General features: G+C 41.5%; 1 protein-coding gene across 1 annotated transcript; it reads left to right on the top strand.

The window, feature by feature from the left end:
• st14 (ST14 transmembrane serine protease matriptase) lies at positions 1-27139 on the top strand. The gene is made up of 19 exons (XM_022202214.2): positions 1-201; positions 9943-10087; positions 10707-10867; positions 12051-12121; positions 13666-13838; positions 14549-14584; positions 15062-15290; positions 16620-16759; positions 17496-17599; positions 18004-18113; positions 19449-19579; positions 20081-20185; positions 21732-21839; positions 22184-22297; positions 22782-22901; positions 23368-23548; positions 24348-24616; positions 25118-25254; positions 25375-27139. Exons 1-19 carry the CDS (start codon positions 175-177, stop codon positions 25534-25536), a joined length of 2523 nt encoding a protein of 840 aa, XP_022057906.2. The 5' UTR covers positions 1-174; the 3' UTR covers positions 25537-27139.
• Positions 27140-27337: the final 198 nt, after the last annotated feature.

The raw sequence follows: 27337 nt of genomic DNA on the forward strand, positions 1-27337 counted from the left end.
TACAGGAAGACGCTCCTGTCACTGTGATTGAACTTTAGAACATATATTGTTTTCTGCTAGAAAAAAAAAACTTCAGGATTTTGCTGCGCTCTACGATAAAAGGAACAAAGTAGGAAACCTCAAACCAAAAGCGCGTCTTGGATCCGGGTGGATTCAGTTGGATCCTGGGTGAAGATGTATTCGGCCAGATATGAATACGGCGTAAGTTTGATGACACCTGACACAAGAACAACTCACTTTATCCTAGATTGTTCTTGTTGGTATCACTGGCAGATTTTTGTTGCGCAAAGACGCGCGGTTTAACGATGTAACCAAAATGTGCTTTGGGCCTAAATCTGCTGCTGACTGCTGGTTTCTGTGTTCATGGGAGGATTGGTTTTACACAAACACATTTCTCCTCACAGCACCACATTTGGCCTTTTATAGGGTTCGTGTTTAGCTCATTGTGATCAGTTTCACCCTCTGAATGAATGATTAAACTAGAGCGCCTCTCCAGTGTTCAAAACTGGTTCTTTGGTGTTTTTCATTGAAGCACAGACAGATTTAAAGAAGATTTTCACATTTTAAATGCTTGATTTCAGTATGAGTCAAGAAAGTGACCCTTAGACAGTTTAAATCTTTAGAAAATGGAATGATTATTGGAAGAGAGAAGTCATTAAACAAATCATGGACTCTCAATTAACACATTGTGCTTAATTTCTGCACATATTTTTCATATTATTGTTTTAAAAACAGAGTTATTTCTTTTAGTCAGATGAGTAGAAAGGGGCATCTTCATACTTGGATGTTTGGGGTCGACTGTTGTGGGTTTTTCTTGCTGATATTTGGAACCAATATACATTTGTGGTCTTGGCAGTTTGTGAAAACTTAGAACAACACAAACCCTTGTTTATGTCTGGTTTACATGTGTTTAGCTGAAAGACAACTTGTCAACATTTCCTCTGTAGTGTCACTCGGCTGTTGCTCGTGGTGTGTAACCAGTGCTGTGGGTGGGTCACCGCTCAAAACCACAGAGACTGCATCAAAACTAAAGTAGCATTTAAGCATTTTTAAATTTGTTTAAAGAAATAACAGTGCCAGTAATTAAAAAAATGCTAATTATTTAGTCAGACTCTTGGCCTCGCTGATAATCTGCTGATCCCTATTGATGCGATTTGCTTCTTTACCGTTAATGTTTACCTTTTAGGAGATTTCTTCTTATGCGGAGGATATTTCTTAAGGCTGTGTGAAGTATTTGTTTTGTAATCTGTGATTTTTATCCGATTAGACGCTGCACTAAGAAGAACTGATGTCTGTTTCCCCTGCAGGAAGACGGATTTAGGCCTAGAGAGCCTCAGACAGACATGCAGTGTCAGTATTAGCAGCTGGTAGTGCAGAACTGGTTTTGTGTTAAACTGCTGGGGTATTTTTTTGTGGGCCAAAGATGATTATCATTTGTCAAGGAGACCAAATGATGTACACTTGCAGTTAAAATTTCCGGTGTCAAAATTTAAAACTACACAAATGGCGACATGAAATTTTATTGAGATGCCTTTCTTTAGTTAAGTTTTCCGTATTTCCAGCATTTATCCTTCAGTGTTGATAAGCTAAAATCAAATTAAACTGTACGTGAGGCTTTGCTTGCAACAGCAGAGGATGTCTACAGATAGAGGAATATTGGTTCCAATTAATGGAAAAAAAGCAAATCAATTTAATGGTCAATCTGCAATAAACTGCACAACCGTTTAGCCTGACTTGACTCAGCCACATTCAAGCTCTTACTTAGAATCACTCGTGTGTCTAAGAAACTGTTTATTTAAGATCTACAGCTGAGTATTATTTCCATTGTACCCCCGCACAGAGGTGTGGTGCAGCATCAGTAGCAGAGCCGCTGCTTGGATGAAAGCGATTTTTAATTGTCTCGGGCATTCAGGGCTTTTTATAGTGTAACATTTAGGCAGGTTCGTATGTGAAGTGATTATGGGATGTGAAAATAGCCAAAAGCTTGTTTTTGCCTAACCTACAGGTCAGCTTCTCCTGGAACATGCATGCGTTATGTAAATATCCATACAGCTCTTGTTATTTCATACTGTAATTCTGTCTTGTTTGAAACTCTCTGGAACATCAGTGGAAGATGTGGGAGGAACAAAAAGAAAAAAGTGACAGACAGCCAAAGGTGAACTTCTCTCTGCAAAGGGATTCATTAATGGTTACAAGGCTTCAGTCAGCGCTGCTCAAATCTACCGGCCCTACAACCTTTATGTGACAGCTTCATGAAAACAGTGTTGCCTCCTGAGGAAATGCCCAATGTTGTGTACTACTGAGAGTGTGGGTAACAGGGTTCAGGTAGAGCCAAGCAGGTTTTCTTTCAGAATGACATTAATAAAGATGTAAAATAGCCAGCAGCACCATGGATTATGGATGCGTTTATTGTACTGTATTTACCGCAAGTGAGCTGCACAGTGTGTTCTTACATGTCCCCCTGCTTCTGTGGAGATTTAGCAAGATAACATAGCATGGGCGCCTTTCTTCAGGTCGTGCTTTTGAAAGGTGCATGAGATCTCACAGTGATAAGCTGCACATCAGTGTGAAATGTTGCAGTATAGTTTTAAAAGAAGTTGATATAGATAGCAAACTTATTTAGCAGCTTACATCTGCATGAATGCATTCAGTATTTGTGTGATGCTGCAGATATAGGGGTATATTTTGCTTTATTGTTGTTGTGGCATTTATCTTCGCCAAATACAAGGTCTGTTTGAATTATTGAGGCTTCTGCAAACCATCTGACACGTCCATGCATTGTTTTGTGCTTGAAAATGAGGCTGAAGGATTTGGGGAAAATGTCTAATTGCGATTTTTCTGACGGATTTTGCGATTTGAGGCTGCCATCTGATTTGTGAAAGTTGAATATTTCCTGTTAAAACGTGACGAGATGCCATGACAAGTGTGACTTCTGTCATGCAAGGAGGATGGAATTTGTTAAACCAGTGACACAGTTAAAACACTGGGTCAGACGTGCTGCAAAGTACACAAGGTGCGGCTTTTGGCAGTTGAATCACAGCATGCATGTAGTTTACGTACACACTGTGGAGCTGTAGAGCGAACAAAACAACCCCAGACAGGTTGAGTCTGCCTGAATTGAATGAAGTGTTATTATAGCATGAGTCTTATTATTTATGAGCCAAATGTCATATATCCTAAATTTGCTAATTGCATTGCTTCAAATTGTGAAACACCAATGATATCTGTCTGATATTGAGAGGCGACAGCGTGAAATCGTGATTTGTATGTCTGCCCTGGCAGCTTATTTTTAACTACACAGTAACTCGAGCAAGTCAAGTCCAGTTTTCTCTCTTGCCTTCACTCACTTCATCACCGTTCATTTCTATTTCTATTTGTTGAACTGCTTTATTGCATGTTTCTGTAAAAAAGCACAGATAGACATACAAACTCGAGGGCAGAAGCAGGATGTAGACTGATATATAATTTGTCTTTTAATTCTCCAAAAAAACACACACAAAACTCATCAAAAAAGGCACCATATGCTTCCCCAAAAGCCATAAATCTTGATAGAAATCCCCAATTATCAACAATGTCCTACCACGCCTTGACTTTTGTAATCTTAAAGGCATTAGAGGAGATTTAATTTCCTACGACTTTGAACGTAGCATGCGCATGTGTACATACAACCTCTCCCTCACCCCCCTCTAACCTCCCCCCTCTTAACATTTACGAAGAAACGCCCCCCTCCAGAAACTTGCGTCGGACTCGTGAAGTTGTCTTTTACGGCTGGGTCCCCCTGGATCTTTATCTGCCATTATGTAAAAAAAAAAGATGAGCAAAACAAGTCGCCAGCAAACTACGAAGCTATACCAAAGCAACACATACAGAAAACACGTAAGTCCAAGGCGTACGTAATCTACGTAACTAGGCCTGAGCCGGAAGATGTTTGATTGACAGGAAAGGGAGCAAACCAAACGCCTCGGTCCGAGCCCGTTGATTGGCTGATGTTTTTCAGGTCCTGCCGTGTCCACAGTTATTTTTTTAAATTTTTTTAGAAACCATACATACAAGTCCACTAAAGGTCAGTATATTCATTTTATGTGAACCAGACAAATTAAACAAAAAAAACATCCTCCATAATGCCTTTAAAGCTGAGACAGACACTTGTCTTAATTATTGCATAAGTGGCCTGAGTGAAACTATTCGGTAAATTCACGTTTCTTCCTTAGTAAATATTTGATTACTCAGACAATGAGGTCAGTCTTAGATACTGGATCAAATGGGAATTCTGTGATTAATGTAGTCAGTCTGTTCTCTGTTTATGTGGTGACTCAGCAGAGGAGTCAGTAAATAATTCTTCAGGCAAGGCCACGCTGCTTTTCTTTTTGTGTTTCGGCCCACATTTCAAAAGCAGTCACGTTGATACGGAGCAGCAAGAGTGAAGTCGCTGCTAAAGCCTCTTATTATTGACTCCCAGTGTTTCCTCTGTAATTGTTTTCCAGCAGAGGTGGCAGGGGGTAATTTTTGGTATTTGTTCCGTGTCCGTCCCTGTTGGTCTTAGTTTTGCCTGCAGTGCTAGAAGTGGTTGCAGCATCATTTTTGTTCATATTTGGTTGCTTGGCCATAATTGAAGGGCTACTTCTATGCCCTTAAGCCTTTGTTATCTAGATTATAATGTTTAATTTCCCATTTTATCATCGCTGTGGTGGTAACGTTCTGACATTTCTAAATGAATATAAAGGAAACACTGGGCTCCATTAATGTTACGGTCCAATTAACATTTGACAAAGCGGATTTAATCTTGAACAATGTTGAACAGTTATATTCAGTTTTAAATCGACTTTATATTCACTTTATGAGACCTCTTTGGCTTGTCTGAATCTTTAGGTACAGAGTATGCCAGTGGGCACAACCTTAAATATTACAATTCCTTCAATCATTTTCCAGCAGATGCGGTACGGGGATGATTTGTTGACTTATTTGCTCCCAGCCTGCCACCTAGTTCCACTTTCCATATATGCCACAAGGCCACTCTTCCTCATACGCCGTCCCCTGGCAGGGCCTGCAGCACACAGTAATAGGCGAACTGCTAAATATCTGCTTCGGGGTTACTGTCGGGTCAGAGATGTGTGTAGGAGTTTGTTCACTGAAAGTTATGACACTGCTGAAGCTTGAATTGCACTGATGGGCTGTTTGTATTTGATTGGCCCTTTTGGTCGTAGCACCAAGGCATATGAGAGCTTCATAAATTGGAATGCTATCAATTTTGCGAAGTCTGTTCGCAGGTCTTGGATGAATGCAATGGTATATGTACAAATTAAAAAAAAAAAAAAAAAAAAAGCCTTTTGTGACTCCACAGGAAGCTGAGTAAATTGCGAAGTGGACATAGCAGCTCGAGGCTACTTTAGCTGCTACTATGGCAACACAATAAATCTTAATTGTGGGTAATGCATCCTCCAGGGCTGGACGAGGAAGATAAATGCATAGAATGAACATCACCGCTTTTGCTACTTTGGTTTTGAGCATTTTTTAAAGCTGTCCGCTGTGAATGCAGCAGGGTTATAGCAGTGCAAAGCTTTAATGGAGGAGCTGAACCGTACTACTTGTGCCCTAAAGAAATTGTGACACTGCATTATTGTGGATGTTCCTTCACCTGCAGAAGGTGTTCAAAATATGCTGACAAACTACACGAGCAGGTGCAGCAATATGAACTACCACAAATGCATTGTAGGACTAAGTTAAATGCAACACAACTTGGCGCAGAACTTGGACTTTCAATACTGCAATTGTTGCATCCATTGCTTATATCCACTTTTTAACAGATACTAAATAGGTCCAGTATAGATTATTGAGCTACACCTGAGCGACCAAATAAACAAGTCTGATAAAACAGTCGCGTCTTGCTTGCTTGCTGCTCACACCCAGTAAAGATGGAGGGTTAAAGGATCATCAGTGCTGTTGCTGCTGTTCTAAAATAAGGCATGTCCGGACAGGCTGATTGGCCGAGATAAGAAAATAATAAGTGTGTGAAATCTAGAACCCCATAGGTCTTTTTTTCCTTTCTTTTTTTTTTAAACTCCAGACATCTCGATTTGACACGGTTGAAAAAGTAGCGGTGTTACTAATGGCATTAGTGACGGCTTTGTTTTATGCAAGTGTCCTTGTAAAGTTGTGACTATGAGTCAGCAGGCGCCATAACCAGCAGGATCCTGAAACTGAAGCTGCAAAATGAAATTTATTTAGCCGTCATTCGATTATTTACACCTGTGCTTTTCCTGCTGTGAAATTAGAGCGCTTTGCCCCATGATCGTTGTCACTACAGTTAGCATAACAGTTTATCATAAAGTTTACCCATTTGACTATGAAAAAACTGTCAACTGCTTCAGTCAGAATCAGGGTTCACATTTGGCACAATGGATAAGTGAGGTGTGGTGACATTTCTTTAAATAAATTTCTTTTCAAAAACAGAAGGTAGAAATTAGAATGAGAGGGAGGCTAAGTTTGTTGTAGGAGTCACTTTGGATTCTGTAGCCTCCACACAAACTGAGAAGGAAACACTGTAGAAGATGAAGTTATGATTCTATTCTCTGCAAGCATGGGCTCACAGACTTTGAGATGCATTCCTGTTAAGTGAATAAAACTTGGTATTTGTCCCCCTGTCAACTGTTTGATGCTATTATGTGCTACTTTTCTGCATGTGTGCATCTGCAGATTTCTTTGAGGGATCTGTCCATAGTTCATTATCGACAGATCTGATATTTTGCATTTATCCAATTATTGATATTTTTATGCAATAGATTTTTCATGAAATAAGCCAGTTTTAAAGTTTGCAACGTTGCCTCTGTTGCATCCGCTGTGGTCTCAATGTCCTGCCCATCTGATTGGTGACATGCCACCAAGTAATAGCCAATCAAAATTGCAGGATAGAAGCTCTCTTTTAAACAAAACAACATAAACAAACAAAGGCATTTCAGTTAAATTTTGTATTTATTATTTTAAATTTTCTCACCAAGGTTTCCATTTTTGCCATGAATGTATATATCTAATCTAAATAGTGGTCATAGATGTTGTTGATTACCAATATTTTACTAATATCAATAGAAACTAAAATTTTGTATCTGTATCGGCCATCACCAAGACACCATATGGATCAACGCCTAGTTTGTAGTGAAATTTGTGATTGTTTAAATGTGCTTCTCTTGGATAAAATGTGCACAAATTAAGTATGTATGTTATAATTGACAGCATCTGCTTACTCACAATTGTGATCATTTTTTGCATGCTTGTAGAGTTTTTTTGCATTTCCAGTCAAATATCTGCATGGGATTTTCAGATGGTCATGGCTTTCTTGACTCATAGTAGTTTCTGAAAAATGTACAAAACCCGTCATATCACCAATAAACTGAGCAGCCGATCAAACTGTTACTAACACACGACTTCAGATTCACTTTGTTTATAATGGCGATTCATTGTTCCCAAGCAACGTGTGCTGTTAGTCCCATTCCTGCTTTTTTTTTTCTTTCTACCATTTCCAGACCTAGTGCGCTCACGTACGACGCCACCAATGTCAAGCTCCGTCTTCCAGGGTTTGGAGTTAATGCGTCAGGGTGGAGATCGGGTTTGGGCCAGTGGGGAAGGAAAAAAACATCTATTTGCATGCATAAGTCATGTGCAGTTTGGGGACTGACAGAACTGAGTCATAAACCAGTTTCACTCAGTGTTTTTCCTCTGTGGCTCTGATGCCTATCAAGTCAAGCAAATGCTGCACTGCTTCAGACTAGAGGAGTTAATGAAATGTAGGAAATGGTCAGCTGTAACTGCTTCTTGACTGTTTGTATGAGTGAGTACAGTGGTCAGATAATTATAACTCACAAATCAAGTTGTGTAAAGTCAGTTAAAATAGAAATAATTAGGTGCTGGCACCTCAAAGTGTAAGGTGTTGAAGTAACACTGTACCTGCTCGCTGCTTGTGGGTGAGTGGTTCTTTTTTTTTTTTAACCACACCTCACACCGCTGTTCACTTGTTACCTGACGGACTGGTTTGACTCCGTCGAAATACTCTGTTGCAACATACTTCAAAATCATCCCTCACTTTTTTTCTTTCTTATGTTTAACTGCAACGTTGCAGCCCTGGTTTGTTTTTCTCGTCAAACATTACCACTTCTGTTTAGTTTGTGTCAGCGTGCCGTGGCTTTTTCTGTTGACTGACGGATCACTTCCCATTTAATGAAGGCATCGCTCACTAAGCTGGTGTTTTAAAAAAAAATGCTACGTCGCTTTTTTTTTTTTTTTTGAATGGGATAATATTTCTTTCTGCTAGTGAAGAATGGAATATGATGAAGAGTATGTAATGGTTTTATTAGGCTGTGATCAGGGTGACTGATAGAAAGAGACCCCGGAGCACTTGCTGACCCCATATCTAATGATTCCCCTCATTCGGGCCCATGATTGCTGTTACAGATTCCAATTAGAAAGCATGTGTGGAAGCCCGAGCTGGGCAAGAATAGGCCTTAATTGCCATGAGTTATCATCTAGACTCATGTAATTGAGCCCCCATCTTAAGGGGCAGCACATCTGACAAATTGATTTAATACCAAAGTGATTCTCCATCCCTAATGGCACTCGGGCTTCTTCGCTCATGGGCTGCAGGCACTGAATTCATTGTGTGTTGATTACTAAGTGGCCGCAAACCTTTCTCTCAGTCCACCCACTTGAGAGAGCTCAACAACACACACACACACACACACACACACACACACACACACACACACACACACACACACACACACACACACACACACACACACACACACACACACACACACACACACACACACACACACACAGTATTGACGGACACACACAGCCTAAAGCGCAATGCCTGTGTTCCCTACAAGGTTAGCTCTTCGTTAGTGTTCGGTTTCTGAAACGCACAGACAACCGTGGATACATGGAGTGTGGCCCAGCTAATTGTGTCCTAGTGCAGCAGGCTTCCCTGTCTGATTGTTCATGGCAGCAGGTCAGTTTTCCGACCAAAGTTTTAACAAGTTTAGACACTGACAAAAGTCTAAGTGGTGAGGACAGCGATGTATTTATCATTTCTGTTGTCTCTGATCAGTGTGTTTAGACAGTGGTTTCCCTGGTGTGCTGTATAGACAGTTCCACGTTCTGAAAATTTATACAAATGCTTATTTGGGATTTTATCTGAGTATAGGTAAAATAATGACTTGTGACTTTGGCTGCAGCTAATTTGCATTGTTAATCACTCTGTTGATTGTTTACTATATTAATCAGGTAGTCGTTTGACCTCAAAAAGATCAAAAAATGGTGACAAATGTTCATAATTTTTTTTAAAGCAAGAAAAACAGGAGGGTCTTTTTTTTTGTCCACAATCCAAAGATAATCATCATTCATATAATAGAGGATTAAAGAAATCGGATAATATTTTCATTTAAGGAGCTCAAATACGAGAATTTAGACGTTTTTCTTTTAAAAAAACTATTCAGAGAGATTGTTGATATACCAGAATAATTAGTGAATGATAGAATAGTAGCTCTACTTGTGACTACCATTCAAAGCAAACACATTTATTATATATGTTTTGATTAGATTGTATTTGAATAAATTAGATTAGAATAGGTAGATTAGATTGGATTTTGTCTTTGCACAGACCACAAGTACAAATACAGCCAAATCCAACAATCCTTTGTATCCAGTTTGCTTCCTTGTAATGCTTATTTACATTGAATGAGGATGAAATTGTTACATTGCCATTACATGTGCACAAAATTTGATTTCCTCAGTTGAAGTATACTGTCAGTGAGAAACTTCCTCAAGAATCTTTTGGGAATCAGTTTGAAGTTTGGGGTTAAACTAAAGAATTCCCTGCAGTTCATTGTCAATGTTTCTGCATCCACATCAGGGCATACTTGCTCTATTTTTGCTTTTTCCCTGCCTCAGGAGAGAAATGGCCATCACGAGCGGATCGACTTCCTAACCAGCAAAGAGAAGACATCAAAGCGGAAGACCGGTATCCTGATCGGTGTTCTTCTGGCGCTTCTCATCCTCGCAGCTGTTGCAGCGTTTCTCATTTGGTTTTTCGTCTGTAAGTACTGAAATCTTTCCATTGAAATCATCCAGGGTTGGCGCTGAACATACAGGACTGCGCTGTTAAATGTTTGGGTAAATTAGACATGAAGACAGTTAGCACATGTTGGACATTCTCTGGGCATTTCTGTGCATAAATTAAAGCTTCACATATTTGCAATGCCAGCATCACTTGCTGCCAAGACAGGCGTAAACTCAAACGTGGATCATTTACACTCGCTGTGAAGGCTCAGCTCTTTGATATGAGAGTGTAAGAGTGGCTTGTTTGGACTTTGTAATTTCCCATTAGTGTTGGCCTGTTTGACAGCTCTGACGTTCTCCTTTAATAATGCAAAAGAGAAAAATGTCACCGAGTCCATGGCACAGCCTTTCTTGTCATTTACACGTACACAGGCGGATAAAAAGGCCTCTGAAGTCTTGATAAACACCATCTTGATTCAACTGGCCGTTTTAATTGCTCTCAGAAGCAAACTGTCTTCGCAGTGTGAGACTGCGCTGTACAACTCAAGAGCGTCCTTCAAGGCCCGTTGAAAAGTTTCCTCTTTCATCGCAAGGCAGCCATCTAATAGCATTTTGCTGATCAAACACTTCACTCTCATCTGCCTCTCTCCTCCTAGTTAAAGATGCTGATTCAGAAGCCACTATTAGTCAGCATCTCATCCCCTCAAAGCGAGTCTTCAGCGGCCATATGAAGCTAGCTGACGTGTCGTACGACCAGAAGCTGGAGGACACCAACAGCAACCAGTTCCAGGATTTGGCAGCAAAACTGCAGGGAGCTGTGAGTGTGACGCCCCAAAGATGTTTTTCCTATTTTTGTCTCTCTCTCTCTCTCTGTCACATTCATTGTTGGTGTTAACTATTTTGCACACAGTATTACGCTCCTCTCTTGTTAAGGATTAGCTCCAAATGTTGTTATGCCGCTACGGAAATGCTTTTTAAATGTGTCCTTTCCAGTGCACGGAAAATGCTGAAGGCACATTTAGCGTGGGCGGAATAAAACGCCGTAGCATTCCCTTAGTAATTCCCTCAACAGCATCTCCTATTATTGGAGGCAGTGGAGATGTTTGTAGCACCACTTAGGAGCATGTTGATAACAAAAAAGCCCTCGCTCAAACCCATCAAGCACACACTTTCTCAGTGAAAAGCTACATAAGTGAGGGTGTGAGGTGAGAATTAGAGTGGAAGTGGTGGTGGGAATATTAGATGACTAGACAATTAGGGGGAAAGCTTTGGTGTACAAGGCTGGCAGTTGCATATAACAAAAGGAGCAGCTTTTAAAGAATAATTGCAGATATAGGTTACCTTTTACAAGACAGGTGCGACTTGTGGAGTACGGCTTCAAGTAAACAATGCCTCGGAGGTAAAAGCGTCATGTTTGAGGAATTAGCTTCGACGGTGTAGCACCACCTGTCTGCGGATGGAGGCCTGGAAAATTGCACTCCTTTGTTGTTTCTCCTGGATGGGTTTCATATTTGCTGATTCAAACCTTAAAAAGAGTCATTTTTAATCTGGTCTTGATGTTTTATCTTATGATAATCAGCCACATTGTTCTGTAAAATCTCAATAGCAGCTTTTATCACCAACTATGCAAATGAAACTCTGTCATCTTCTGCGTTCTGTTTTGATGTTACCTTGAGGGGAGACTCAGTCAGGACTCACAGTCTGTGTTCTGTATCCCTCATAGTTTTCCTCTGAAGTTGGCTAACACCCTGCGAGTTAAACATATGGCGGGTTCCTGCTTTTAAAACCACAAAGTGTGACTTCAGCTTTTTTTTTTTTTCTTTTTTTTGCCGTGCAGTCCGCAGCTCACTGCAGCTGAGGGCAAGACAGTTAATTGAGGATCACGCTTTCACGGAAGGCAGTTTTTATGTTAACATGCTAATTTATACGTTGTCTGTAGGCACACAAGCAGAAAACCTTGTACACGCTCTGTTCGGTAAAAGTACATTTTCTCCACACAGCTGAAGGAAAACTGCAAGAGAGATCCGCTCCTTGAAAAATACTACACTGCATCTGTGGTCACTGCATTCAGGTACCGTTGACGTCTTGAGCTTCACAGCTTTAATTCCTTTGCATGCTTGATGTAGCTTAAAAAAACTTGACACTTAACGTCGGACTGATCTCTTAAGAGTCATCTGAGGTTTGTTGAATTTCCTTGCATAACAAGCTTACATGAGACTTGTGGCCACACCCAGCGATGTGTGTGTTATGGCACTGTAGTGAAACATGAATCAACAGTAGAAGTAAATTACAACAGCTCATGCCCAATTGCAGAAGGGTTGTATGACGAAGCAAGATTTATGAGTAAGTGAGGTATTTTGAGCCCAAAATCAGAGTTTACAACCTGCTAGATCACCATGGTAACTGATGCTGCACAGCTAACCTGTTCGGTTCAGAATTTCAGATTTGAATCAACTGTAAGAAGCACCACCATTTCACAAATTCCCATCCTAACTATATTTTCCTCTGAGTGAAACAGATTCTCATTTAAAGGTTTACATTATATTTGCAAACCTGTTACATTAATAATCCTACTAAATGAAACCATTGAATTACAGGAGGCTAACAGTATGAATCACAATGCCACACTGACATGCATGCATTTAGTTCATAATGCATAAATACATGAAAGGTTTCTATGCTTGGTCCTGATTTGCAGCCGGGTTCATTTTTACCCTGCTGGCATTTCAGCTAATAGAACATGGATTTGAACATTGATCAGTCTGTTGGTATTTAACATAGAAAATATCAATCAATCACCTTAGTTTCACTTTGATTTGGACAAAAATGAAAAGGATTTCCACATATCCTCCATTGTGAGACGGTGTCAGACCTAAAATGTTTAAAGTTTTTCAGTTCAAGGGAGCGACTGTCTCGTTAAAAATAGTTTTCACTCACACAATTAGCAATTTTCTGCCAGCATTTATCTCTTGTATCATTTGAAGTATCAGCACTTTTAAGGCAGACCAATGCGAGGGAGTTTATTTATACTGCACATTTCACACTCTTGGTTATTTAAAGTGCTTTACATCATAATAGAAGCAGTAAAGGGCACACATTTTTGAATCTTAAATAAACTGAGTGATTCACAATTTAAAAATTGCAGTTAAAAATAGCAGAATAAATTCAGGTATAGTCCATTGCTGTCCATTGTAATGACCTGTTTCTCTTGACTGAGGTAGACGGCACACATCGGCCCATTATGTGAAGAAGAAAAATCAAATAATCTGTCAGATGCCTAGTTGTATGAAAGTGCTGCAGCGCCCAGTGAAGAAAACCTGGTTGATCACCACCACTCTGATTGGGGGTTTTAGATTTGCTACCAGCTAAAATAAAAAGCATTGCCTTGTTGAACTTGCTTCGTAACACACCCTTTTGTGTTACATTGCATGTGAAGAGACCATGCAACTCCTCTTCGATGGCAACACTGACAGTATTCCATGCTTGAAATTGAGACAGTCTGACTTTTCCATTATAATCCAAATCGCATGTCCCACTAAGTTTTGCTTCTTCTTGAACATTAAAGCTTGTTAGTGACTGGTTACTCTTTGCTTTTCTCACCTCTACCTGCACCAGCGAGGGCGTGAAAGCCTATTACTGGTCCCAGTTTGAGATTCCAGTCCGCGACCAGGAGATCGTACCAGAGTTCTCAGAGGAGCGGGTTCTGGAGGCTCTGGAGGCGGGCTTTGAAGAGAAGCGTCGCACGGCGAGCCGCAGTGACATCAGGGTCACCGAAGTCACCGCCGCACGTAGGTACCACCAAAACCAGGTGGGTCGGGGCACTAAAGAGGCCAAAAGATGAGCACAAGTGTGTGTTTGCTGCAGCTGTCTCCAGAATATGACATTCAGCAATCAACAAAGATAAAGCCATGTGAATACAGACCCGAATAAGGTCATTGTCATCTCCTATCAGCATTGGTATTCTGTTTGCTTTCTACTTGTATTATAGGGGCTCGCTCGGAGTTGTGCTGATAAGATGATGACAGATAAGCCAGACCTCTCAGCTTGTGCTGCATCTGAGATTGCACATTTTATGCTGTTTGGATCTCCTAATGATATTAACTGGGCCCTGGCCTGGCTTGAGACAGCCATTTTTCTTCCTTCTGTCTTCTCAGCATTCACATTGCATTTGTCCACATCCTGGCCACCAGCCAAGCACTGGCCCTGTGACTCAGTGGTTTTGGTCCTCTTTAAAATGATTTCTGTGGGTATGATTTGATGTTGCTGTCCCAGATAGTTAGACAGAGATGTATGGCTTGCTGCTGTAGGGCAAGGTGAGATGGAGCAGAAAGAGCTACACACCATCACCAGTTCCCTTAACCGCAGGGAAATGGAACAGAAAATGTGCAACCCAAATATTTTAGGCTCATGCATCAAATTCTATCAGCCTCACAACTTTAGTGACCCATTCTTACCTTTCCTCCTGTTTCTCTGTCACCCTGCCCCTCTCTGTCTCCAGTCACAGATCCTCGCATGGCAAGGAACCCCAGAGCTGGTGAGTACAGCATGTCCCATTTCAATCACTCGCAGTTGTAATTTTCCAGCTGGCTAGATGCTCACCCTCCTGCCAGTCTGTAACGAATGGCTGGCCTGGCCGGTACTGTACATGTCCTGCTCTCGTCAGAGATTGAGAACCCCATATCAGGCCAGGGCAAGTCACTCTCTATGCCCGCCGGTTTCCTTTGACACTGTCTGGTGATTCACAACCTTGAGATGATTAGACTCTATTACATTACATTACCACAGTAGCTGCACTGTCCTTACATGAATACATCTTTGCACAAGAAGTGCATAAAAGATCATGATTGTAATGTGTTGTAGATGTGCTCATTTGCAAAGTACTGCCTTTGCTTTGAATAAATAATATGTTAATATGTCGTGTGTTGATCACATTTCAATTTGCCAGATATAGTGTACTGTTTCCTAGTTCCATATGCACACTGTATGAAAAAATCAATGTTTCTATTCCCAGAAAAGTGTTTCTTCCGGCTGGAAGCAGCTGAGAAGGGGGTGAACTTTACGTCTCCGGGGTACCCCGTAGCTTACCCTTGCAAGTCTCGTTGTCAGTGGCAAATCAGGGCCTCGGAGAACAGCGCCATATCTGTCAAGTTCCATTCTTTCCACATCGAGGATGACTGCTCCGACGACTTTGTCTCCATCTTTGACTCCTTGAGCCCAGACGACTCTCAGGCCATCACGCAGTAAGTAGGGCTGTGAACATCTCGAGGGTTTGGGACACATGTCAGCGTGGTAATAATGAAGCTCTGTTTAAGTTAAAGGCTGATGGATGGATCAGATTTCACCATTCTAATATTTACCAGCCGCATGCCGTGCAGCTTTCATTGCGCTGATGCCCGCGAGAGAAATTTCATTTATTAAATTGATTCATTTTACTACACTGCATCAAATTGTGGCACAAATCACATTCTCATTTTGCCTTAAACCTTGATAGTGGGGTTTGTTTGATAGGCCTCAACCAACATTTGTCTCATTTATTTAGCCTTGAAGATCAGAGAGAGGGGAAATATAGTTCTACATGATTCCCAGAAGACAACCACTGGGAATCACTTTGTATTTGACTGAAATGTTGCAGAGGGATGTAGGAATAAAAGCTGTTTTGATGTGGGTGGAACATGTTCCACTTCATTCCTTTCACTGAGTTTGTGTTTACAACGTTCTCTCTCTTTTCTTTTTTTTTTCTTTTTCTCTGAAGCCTTTAGCGCTACGCGTCCCATTTATTGTCAACTTTCGAGACCTCTGTGAGATTGAGTTGGCTCAAAAAGACCTCTCCTTTCAAATCTGTTAAAGGTGCCACCCTGAATCCTGCTACACCACTGTGTGTAATTGCACTTTGTCTATGGGGGATGGGCGCGATTCTATAACTACAGGCTCCTGAATGCAACATCAGTCGTAGCTACAGGCAGTTTCAAACTCAGAAACCATTGCCAAACAAATATGCGTTACCAAGCGATGCATAAAATTTTTATAATGCTATTGAGCGATCAGCTTTATCCAAGGTGACATGGGGTTTATGAGAGCCATAATATAATACTCTATAATGACATTATTCTACTGGAGGTAGATGTATTGCTGCTCTTGCAGCGTCATTCACACCTCCATGGCTCTGCCGCCAGCAGTGCTGAAACTTTTTGCTAATGTACCTAATGTTTGACTTTGAAACTCCGCCTAAGCAATTTCTGTCTAGTGCTGGCCCATCTCTCCTTATTTATCTCTCTCTGCTTCTCTCTGCTTATATATTGATTTCTTTCAAAATTATTTTTCTCTTAAAGCTTTTTAAATTTGTTTGCTGTATTGGTGTTGTAGTGCTCGCGACTAAAAAAGAATTACAGCTGTATTTGAGTTCTCTAAGCGCTGCAGACACTTAGGGAGGATTCAGGAAAAGCATCAGGTATTCAGAGAATGCTTCACGGTTGTGTTTGCTACAGTGTGTTATAAACACCCTTCACTGATTCCACAATTGTACCTGATGTGTTAACCACCGTGCTTGACTGATCACTGTTCTCTCATAGTCAGTGTGGTAAGAGGCCTCCCTCCAACCCCCTGGAGGTGGTGTCATCCGGCAACATCATGCTGATTAACTTTATTACTGACACTGATGTCAGCCATCCCGGCTTTGTGGCAGAGTATAAAGCCATCCCCCTGAGAAACGGTAATTTATTGACATTTGACACTACTTCATCCATCTATGGCTACATTGTATATTGTATCTACTGTTCATCTAGATTTGTTTAACATGGTTTCTACTTAATATTTAACCCTCTGAACCCCAAAGCCCATCACCGGATTTGAAAGACATCTTTTTTGCACTCATCAGTACATCTGAGAAGCCATTAGTGACTCATTTGCGACTGACCGACATGTGACAAAACTCCTTGAGCTATTTGACTGGACTGCAGGCAGTGCTTACACAGAGGATAGAAACAAATGTAACATTTAACATGTAACATACTGAATTTCCCTTCGGGGATGAATAAAGTGATTCTATTCTGTTCTATTCTATTTAAGTAGTAAAATGTCTGTAAAATCTAGTCACCATTTCTCCAGTATTGGTAATACATGGGGACACATGTTGATTAGATTTTTTTTAGTTTCTCATTTTGTAATATAAATGATGAAAGAAATTCAACTCTATGTTTTTATGATTTGTGGCATTATAACTGTCACAATGTGCGGAGGACATTTTTAACTTCTCTTTACTTCTGGCTATGATTGTGCTGTTTCTATAGAGGTGCAGGACTTTTTCACTGCCGTGACCATGAGCACACGGTGGGGAAAAATGTCACTACACACATGAAACTGCTTGAGGTTCAGAGGCTTAAATCCATTTCGAATTGTAAAATATAACATGTATGCATCAATGTGAATGGATGACTTGTTTGTTGCAGTTCAAAGGTGCGGTGGCGTCATCAGTAACGACAAAGGAGTCCTCACCTCCCCTCTTCACCCCAGCTTCTATCCACCTGCTGTGGACTGCAAGTGGACCATCCAGGTTTGCAACACTACTTCTCTCCCTGGCCCCACTCCCTCTGCCTGAACCCCTCCACTTGCCTCCTCCTCCGCCGCCATCCTTAGCCTGCCATGAGAGGAATGCTGAGGCAGCACTACAGAAGCCAAGCTGTTCAGTACCTCTTCTATCTTCATCTGTCAGACTGCTGTTGCTGCTGCAGCTCTAGCTGAGCTGCAGTGTTTTGTGTGTTACTTTTTGTTTGTTAGTGTGTGTGTGTGTGTCGTGCAACCCGCAGCCTACTTTAATGTGTTGCAGCTTGCGTTTACGTGCTATGGACGTGTTGTAGCGGGTGTGTGCTTGTGTCTGTGTGTGTGTGTAGATGGAGCAGTGACATGCATGGCAAATAAGATTTTTAGGAACCCATCACCTGTTCTTCTGTGCTATAGGTCCCTGCTGGGAACAAGGTGCGGCTGAAGTTCACCATGTTTCGCATGAAAGAGCCTGGGGTGGACACCCGTGTGTGTCACAAAGATTTTGTGGAAATTATGGGAACCAAGTAAGACTTATTTTCATGATGTGACATAGAGTCTCTTGTTTGGTTTACTTGTCTGATTGTGCGCATGAAAGGAAAATTCTAGTTTTGTACACTTTGGTTCTTATTCTCAAAGGATTGTGGCATTCTGTCTGTTATCAGTAAATAAAATCATTGTTCTCAGCATGTTCAAACACTGAAAAGAAGTCAAACTGGTAAGAAATATGAGAAGTCAGACAACTAGTCATAGTGGCTTTGAAAAAAACCTTCAGCTTAGCTGTAAATACGGATGAACCCTTCGTGACATCACCCAGAGGTGTCCTGAGGAGCAATGCTGAAGCTTAGGGTGTGTTCCAACACCCATATTACCATACTGTATAGTATATTGTTATTTTTGCTAGTTTTAAGATTTAGTCTGCCCCAATTCATGGTGTGTCCAGTGCAGTGTGCTAAAAATACCAGGATGTCCAACCAATTTGGTCTCATTTTGCACTATCCAAGCCAGCATGCTTTTCTTGCCATTCTGACCCACAAGTGCACAACAGGTGATTTCACACTGCAGGCTGCGATGGCTATATGAGCAAAATGGTCAAAGTTTAAGGAGCAATATTATGACCAAGTAGTATGTCCTAATTGTATGTAACATGCATTGAGCACTGTACAGTTTGGTAAGGGATGCTTTAGTGCTTACTGCAAGAAAAATGAAAAAAATGACCATGTTCTTAACTGCTTAACCTTACGCCTTAGTACAATTTAAACAGATACGTTATATAATAAATCATAGTTGTCATAAACAATTAAATTAGCCATAGAGACCAAAAATGTTCTTTTGTACTAGGATGTAAACATGTTCATCCTTGCTGTAATGTTAAATATTTTAGCATCGGGGTCAATGGGAATTGGTTTGTTTTTGGAGTCAGCCTCAAGTGGCCATAAGAGGAACTGCAATTTCTTACATCTCTGCGTTGGCTTTACTTTAAAGCCCCAGACACTGCTACTTAGGCCACATTTTCCTGCGAGAGCAGACTAAAACATCTTCTGAAACCTCCATCACAGTTTAAATGCCAGCTTCTCAACTTTAACCAACTGCATTCGTCATTCTTGTTCCTGTACACAGATTTTCTGAACAATTACTGACATTTAAGGTGCTCTCACTTTCACTTTTTATCGTCTGATATAAATATTGTAAAGAATCTAATCTGTTGCCGTGTTTACAACTTGTCTGGCTGCTCATGCTTTTTTATCTTGTGATGCTGCCTGTTCCTTAATCCTCTAATCCTAATTGCTTTCTCATCATAGCTCCTGAAAACTACAAAAATAAAACTAAACTTTGCTTTTAACATTTGTCTTGTCTCTCAGGTATTGTGGAGAATTGTCCACTTTGGCTGTGACCAGTACCACCAATGTCCTAGACGTGATGTTCCACTCCGATGAGTCAGACACCGACAAGGGCTTCAGAGCAGAGTTCAGCGCCTACGATCCCAAAAACCGTGAGTTAAGTTTTGTCTCTCACCCAAGTTTACACGATGCTTGGAAAGATGGATGAAATGTTACAGTGCGACAGTGACACTCTTAGCCTGCCATTATATAGCGAGATGGGGGAGTAACTGTGTTGTCTGAACGACTAGAGGATGGTGGCTGACTGACAGTCAAATAGAGCTGTTTAGTGATGGAAGCTTAGAAACTGCTGCAGTGAAACTCGAGAGCTAGGCTAATCACCAGAGAGCTTGTTTACTCGGTCTATTTTATTTGCCACCGTCAGTCAGGAGCACGCCACTTTCAATACCCTCTGCTCTTTATGTCGTCTCCTAGTTTGACCAAAATGGATTTATAATTGCTCCTATCGCCAGGGACAAGCATTGGCAACATGACGGATGTTGTGAACATACTGTCACTCCCTCTCGCTCAATTTGTCACCATCGTTTCTGTCCCTTTTTTTTTCCCCCCCCTTCCTCCGTTCACTCTCCCTCTTCTGTGTGTTATGTGAGCAGCTTGCCCCTCAAAGTTTGCCTGTAACTCTGGCATTTGCATCGGAAAAGAACTGCAGTGTGATGGTTGGAACGACTGCGGCGATATGAGCGATGAGATGAAGTGCCGTAAGTTCCCTCTTGGCCCAGCTAGACTTTCCTGGCTTTTCATCCATGAACAGATTTCTTATCCTTTTTGTCTGTGTCCTCTCTCTCATCTCCATAAAGGAATAGTTTGACATTTTGCAAAATACTCCTGCTTGAGTTCTTGTAGAGAGTTAGATGAGAAGATTGGTACCACTCACATAAATCTGTCCAGTGAAAATCAAGTATTTTGTGAACATCTCGATATGGTGTTTTTGATATGCTTGAAGATGCATCATCGTGAAATCAGCAGTCAACACCAGGGCTGAGTAATTCCATTTTGTACCGAGGACCATCTTTAAAACACAGATTCAGACAGCCAAGATCTCAAATGTTAGAAACCAAATGAACCAATAGTGTTCGCTTGCTGAGTGGGGCTTTCTGAATCCTTATTCTTCTTCAGAATCAGTTTAAGCAGAGTTGTGGGTGAGCTGGTGTGCTTGAGCTGCAGCGAGAAGCAATGGGGTTGGTTGGAGACTAGGACTGTCGATTATTTATGTCAGAAGATGTTTAAAATGTCCATCAGTGTTTCCCAAACCCCAAGATGACGTCTTCAAACGTCTTGTTTTGTCCACAAACCAAATATATTCAATCTACTGTCATAGAGGATTAAATAAATGAGTGTTAAATTGCAGAAAGCTGGAATCAAAAATGCTTGTACGTGTTCCTTAATGAGTTTGCTGAAACCGATTAATCGATTATCCAAATAGCTGATGATTAACTAATTGGCTAATCATTCTAGCTCTAGTGGAGCAAGAGATTTCATAGATCAGCACGTTGCAATGGATGTATTGAAGCATTTTTGTGGAGAAAAAAGCCTTCAAAATATGCAACTTCGATGCACAGAGATGAGTTTTTGAGGGGTTTAATCAATAACTTTAAAAATAGCCTGCAGCCAATTAGCTTAGCGTAGCAAAACAAATGGACACAGAGGGAAATACCCAGCCTGCAAATGTCCAAAGATTATCAGATCTGAAGAGCATAGCAAATCAAAACAAATGGAAATGGAGGGAAATACCCAGCCTACATCCGTCCAAAGATATCTGGAGGGTAAAGAACCCAAGTCGTGGATTCATTGGACAGTGTATGTCTTGTCTTCACAGTGATGCTGCTGTATTCCAGAAAAATACTCAGTGCTAATGACCAAGTTCTAACCAGAACTTGTGTTTTTACAATTAGTTTTTTGTACACATTACTCTTCTGTAGAGGTATTGGTTGGAAGGCTTTGCTGAATCCAGACAGAACCGAGGTAGCTGTTTCCATCTTCCAGGTAACTGTCTGCTGCCTGTAGCTTCATACCTACAGATATGAGAGTGGTATTGATCCTCTCACCTAACTCTCTGCAAGAGTTAGTGGATATTTCTCAAGATGTCAAACTATTTCTTTAGGGCTCCAACTTTTACCTCTCTGTAATTACTGTATCTTAGGGCCCTCTGGTACACAGTATGTCTAGTGACTTGTTGCTTTTTCAAATCCCTCATATGTGCATCTTCTTGAATTCCGTTGTCTAATTTGATTTCTGTTGCTTCAGAATGTGGAAAGGACCAGTTTCCTTGTGGAAACGGTCTGTGCAAACCGAGACTGTGGGAGTGCGATAGTGTCAACGACTGTGGCGACTGGAGCGATGAGAAACGATGCAGTGAGTATCCCCATCTCTTGAAGCGCTCTTCAGGGGATACAAAGGCGCTATTTAATGCTTTCTGATTGCGCTAACATTAAAGTCACATCACCGTTAATGCAGTGGTCACTAACTCCTGGGCTGTGTACCCTCATTATTTTATCAGTAATGGAGTTTTGTTTGGATGGAGCAAATTGGCTGAGGCTTCAGTTGCTGTGATACATGCAAGAAGAATGGAGACAGATGCTAGTGTCTCCTGTGGCTGCAGCACTAATGTCCTTCAGAAGCTTATTGGATTGTCTCCTTGCTCAACTTTGTCTTTATTTTATTATAATTTCATCATCACTTTGTTTCACTGCCTCCAGGTTGTGAGGAGAATGAGTGGCGCTGTGGGGACGGGCTTTGTATGCCCCAGGATGTTGTGTGCGACAATAAGAGGGACTGTGCAGACGGAAGCGACGAGGCCTCTTGTAAAACCTGTAAGTGGCAACGCTCATTCTCTCCCCGGCACTCTCGAAAATCCCCAGCAGAGTGATTTTTAAGCATGTTACACAAACCATTAAGTAATTAACCTTCATCCGCAGCTCAGTCTTGCTGTAGGTTTAACAAAGATGTTGCTCTGAAGACTTCATTCTTAACACTGAGTATTTTTCATTGCACTGTATTCTTCTCTCTTTCTTTCATTTCCTCCTACTCTCTGCTTCACTCTTTATCAATTTCCCTTTCACTCACTCACAGACACACACAGAGGGCACTCTTGCGTTTCCTTTTGATTTTCACTTCTGTGAATAAAGAGGGATATTAGACCTCAACCCCAATCAATACGCCCAATCAATGCAATCTGCTCCTCAATCACTTCGCATTGTGCATTCAAGCCTCACTTTGAAGCCTCGCTGATTGCCTAGTATTTTACTGGTTAAAAATGTGTTTTCATTCTGGGACCCTGTCTCCATCCCACTGCAGCTACGGGCATCTGCTCCGACTACAGCTTCAAGTGCGCCAACGAAGAATGTGTCAACAAGGTGAACGCCGAATGCGACCGCGTCAACGACTGCGCCGATCAGTCGGATGAGACCGGCTGTGGTAAGACAGGTTTTAATCTCTGTGCCTCTTACAAAATTCAGCTTTTTAAAAATTGCTGAAAGTGGACCTAATCTCGTCACTGCCATTCAAACTAGATTATAAGAGCTGGGTTGAGCTGCACGTTGGGCTGTCTGTTAGAAAAGAGCCTCAGGCCTTGACTGCTTTATTTATTTCATTCTTCTTTGAAAGCAGCTCTTGTCATCTCTGAAGTTTTGTTTTTTCCTGCATTTAAGCCTCAGGGTGTGTCTGTATTTTTTTCCCTTTTTTTTTTTTTTTTTTTTGTGATCAGTTAATACGCCAGTGTGCCTTATTAGGATTCCAAAGAGTCATAACATTCACAGCCAAGGCCGGCGTCACGATAGCTTCAAGTCGACTTAATCTCACTCTCTGATTTTTCTCTCTGATCCTTCTGTTGCCAGTCTCACCTAGTATTTTGCACTCCATTATGTTCACTTATAAATTACAGATTGTGGAACCAGGCCTTACAAACTGAACCGCATTGTTGGAGGGCAGAACGCTGAGCTCGGGGAGTGGCCCTGGCAGGTCAGCCTGCACTTCCAGACCTCTGGCCATGTCTGCGGTGCCTCGATCATCTCTGACACGTGGCTCCTTTCGGCTGCTCACTGCTTTGTCACAAGGGATTCAGCGTGAGTCACAGATCTGTAGCACCCACATACATATAGAGCATTATTTTCTATGTCGCGCATCCCCACTTTAGACTTTGGTAAGCAATACTCACATGAAGTCAGCTGAAGAAAGTAAAACTGTGCATAACGGAGCTGTATTTTTATGCAAATCTGAAGCCTTGCCCCTGTTGATACTCTTCAGAACAAGACAGTTGTGGTAGTGGAGGTTATAATACATCTTATACAGGAGAGCATGGAGCTGTATTCATCACGGCCCCCTGTAGGTGGTGCACTAACCATTCTGTTCAACCTGATTCACTTCTATTATGATTGAGCAGGGAATGTGTTCATTTTCACAGATTCACAGTCACTGTTGATATTTGCTATCTGAAATGCTGGTATTTCAGTGTATTCACATATTTCTTCATCGTAGGGTATAAGCCATTTATTTTGCATACTTTTGCACGCCATTATTTGTAATATCATGGAAATAGAAAGGAATCCACTGCTATAATGTGGGGGTAAATAAACTTTATAAAGCTTATAATGCTCAGTTTTTGTTCAGACTCTTAGAGAGATTGCTAATTTTGGTGTTCCATTGACTTACTTTATATTCAGGGCAGGTGTGATGCTGCTAAGCTGACAGACCAACAACAAAAATGATAAAAGCATGAATTATAAATGTAGCACATGTTGCAGGCCTGCTGTGTTGTCTTGTGTTAGATAGCACATATGCTCATGGTACTGTAACCACCCGTGCTGCTTCTTGCATGTAAATATACCAAACCCTTTGCTCTGTAATGCTGCCGCCCCACCACAGGAACCATATTGCATCCAACTGGCAAACCTACAGTGGAATGCAAGACCAATACAAGCAGGATGATGTACAGCGCCGCCCATTGAAGAGGATCATCTCCCACCCGGATTACAACGAGATGACCTTTGACTATGACATTGCACTGCTGGAGCTCAGCGAGCCACTGAAGTTCACTGACACCATCCGACCCATCTGCCTACCCGCTCCCTCCCACGTCTTCCCTGCAGGCATGCCGTGCTGGGTCACAGGCTGGGGCGCGCTCCGAGAAGGAGGTATTATGCTTGAATTGGAGATTTTGGGTAGAGCTGTAGTTGTTTTTGGTGTTTTTTTTTCACTGTAGCTAATTATTATGATTACTACAACTTTGAATATTTATACTGCTGTTCTTCAGTTGTGCGTGACACACTCTACATTGTGTTTCTCCGTTTTGCATATCCAACTGTCTTCGAAATTAAGACATCCCGCTCCTCCCACATCTTTTCCACAGAGACCCACTCTTCTTTGTCCTTCATCTTAAACACCCCCCCCCCCCCCCCCCCCATACTTCTCCTCCACTTCATCCTGCCTACCTTTTCTCTCATCTTTTTCTAATCTGTTCTATTCAATTAAGCCTTCTTCCATATCCATCTATTAACACAGTTGTCAGACTCCTCTGGGAAGCCTCTTAAACCTTCATTAGCTAGCATTAATCCAGCCTATTAACACCTTTGATGCTAGCGAAGAACGCAGAGGTCACGTGGCAGAGTGCTGACCCCTTTGTCCTGGTATTGCAGGTCAAAAGGCACGGATTCTGCAGAAGGCACAAGTGAAAATCATCAATGACACTGTATGTAATGTGGTCACCGAAGGCCAAGTCACCTCCAGGATGCTCTGCAGCGGGTTCCTGGCTGGAGGAGTCGACGCATGCCAGGTGAGATGGTGCAAAAAAGAGACGGCGCTTATACAGATGGGCTTTCACACCCGTGTAATTATCGTGCTCTCACATCCGAACCCAATCTCATAACCGTTCTCCCCCAACTGTGCTCACCAGGGAGACTCTGGAGGCCCCCTGGCGTGCTTCGAGGAGAGTGGGAAGTGGTTCCAGGTCGGCATTGTGAGCTGGGGTGAGGGCTGCGCTCGTCGCAACAAGCCCGGAGTCTACTCCAGGGTTACCAAGCTACGAGCCTGGATCAAGAAAGAGACGAAGATTTGAGGATGTTGTGAGAAACGGGGAAGGAGAGCGGGGAACATCATAGTGCTAAAAATAAGAGATGGAACATTTTGAGTCTGATTCAGGACGAAGCCTCTCTGAGATTCTATTCATTTAGCAGCAGGCAGAGCATCCTGTTGCATAGATAGACCCAGCTACTCATATGAATGACTTCAGCACTTTATTTGGTTGCCAACCTGCTCTTAAGCTCCTCCCACTCACACATTTACAAGAACACCACACTGACTTACAGATTGTATAGTTTTTACAGGAATTCATCAGCACAGTGTCTTTTATCCCCCTCAATCCACAACAATATACCCTCAGTACAAATAATGAAATATGTATAGATTGGGAGTCATTTTCCCTCTATTTTTCCTCTTTTCAGATTTTAAAATGTTTTTCTGAGTACGGCCTCATTCCCTGAAAATGTTATTGTGTTTTTAAGCCTTAGTATTATATATTTCTAAACTGGTGAGAGCCTTCATCATCTTGCTGCAGTGAATGTTGCACATTGCCAATAGGCTCATGCAGTAAGTGGTTATGAATGTAGGGGTTTTACATAATAATTGAATTTTTTGACAAAAAGCTGAAAGAACAAAAAAAATAGACAAAAAGAATCAACATCCATGTTGGGGCATTTTTCATATCATGCTCAAATGAATGAAACCCGGAGGCTGCCTGGAAGGTAGAAAAATGCCTTAATCAATCTAAAAGCCCACAGTTTTCTTTGGAAAATGGCCAGCAGTAGAGTATACCAGATTTTTCGTAAGTGGGCTTAAAACATGCAAAAACCACCAGCTTGGTCCTTGAAGAATGAGAGTGGAGTGATTCCTAAGTTGTTTCTGATTTGAACAGACGTCCTAGATCAGTGTTTCTGTTTTACATTTACAGATGCTTACTGGCCTTGGCTGGTCTGTGAATTATTTGCCAAAATGTTATATTCAGAAGGGGTGGATGAGGATAAGGTCCAGCTGGCCTTTGCGCAGGTCTCTAGTTAAGCTCAGGGTGATTGGGCTCTTCAATCACACCCGCTGCTCAGAGTCGATGTAAATCAGTGGGGTTTTGACTAGTGGCCAGAGCAATGCAATCCATTCTTATCCCCATTAGGGTTTCCTCTCTTTGGTCACGACCAACTTAATCAACTTCAGCTTAAACAACGTGTTTGACTGGATGTTTATTTTATTCCATTTGTCGGACTTATTCTGGAACTAATATATCTTGAGTAAGCACACCAAAGATTTGCTGAAGTATTATTTATTGAAGGGGGAGAAATTATTGTTGAGGACACAGCTCAGCTGGTTGTTTTTAATAATTCTGTTAGTGTAAATGTGTATTTTTCAGACAAGTAGGGAAAGGCCTCAACTTTTACATAGATATTTTAATCACGCGCTCAGACTGTGATTGGGATTACAGACTTACTTTACATCCTCTCTTGGTTTGAGTGTTTTTTTTTATATGAAAGCGTCATGATAATAAACATCTTTTATCTGATTCCACAGTACCTAATTGCATTACCTGTATCATTTGTCTTTGACAGGGTCTTGTTTTGTATTATGTTGTGCATAATAAATGCGTGTCTTGGGAGACCTTGTCCCTTCTCACAGTAGAATTGTAATGAGCATGTACTTCTCCTCCCCGTTGTGAGCAGCGTGCCTACCTGGGGAACAGAGGTGACGAGACGAACTCATATTGTCAGATAATACCTACCTTTGTCACAGCTCTATCCTATTTCCCTATGAGATGGGCATGTTGGCTTCGGGAGGTGGATACACATACAGTGGGGGTTCTGCTATCTCATCTG

This window comes from Acanthochromis polyacanthus, chromosome 12 (genome assembly GCF_021347895.1).
Source record: "Acanthochromis polyacanthus isolate Apoly-LR-REF ecotype Palm Island chromosome 12, KAUST_Apoly_ChrSc, whole genome shotgun sequence".
Lineage (NCBI taxonomy): Eukaryota > Metazoa > Chordata > Actinopteri > Pomacentridae > Acanthochromis > Acanthochromis polyacanthus.

Coding starts and splice junctions, on each gene's coding strand:
- st14 (XM_022202214.2), top strand. CDS start 175: ATGTATTCGGCCAGATATGAATACGGC. Junction 14,585..15,061: donor GGCAAGGAACCCCAGAGCTG/GTGAGTACAGCA, acceptor TTCTATTCCCAG/AAAAGTGTTTCTTCCGGCTG. Junction 22,298..22,781: donor CGAGGCCTCTTGTAAAACCT/GTAAGTGGCAAC, acceptor ATCCCACTGCAG/CTACGGGCATCTGCTCCGAC.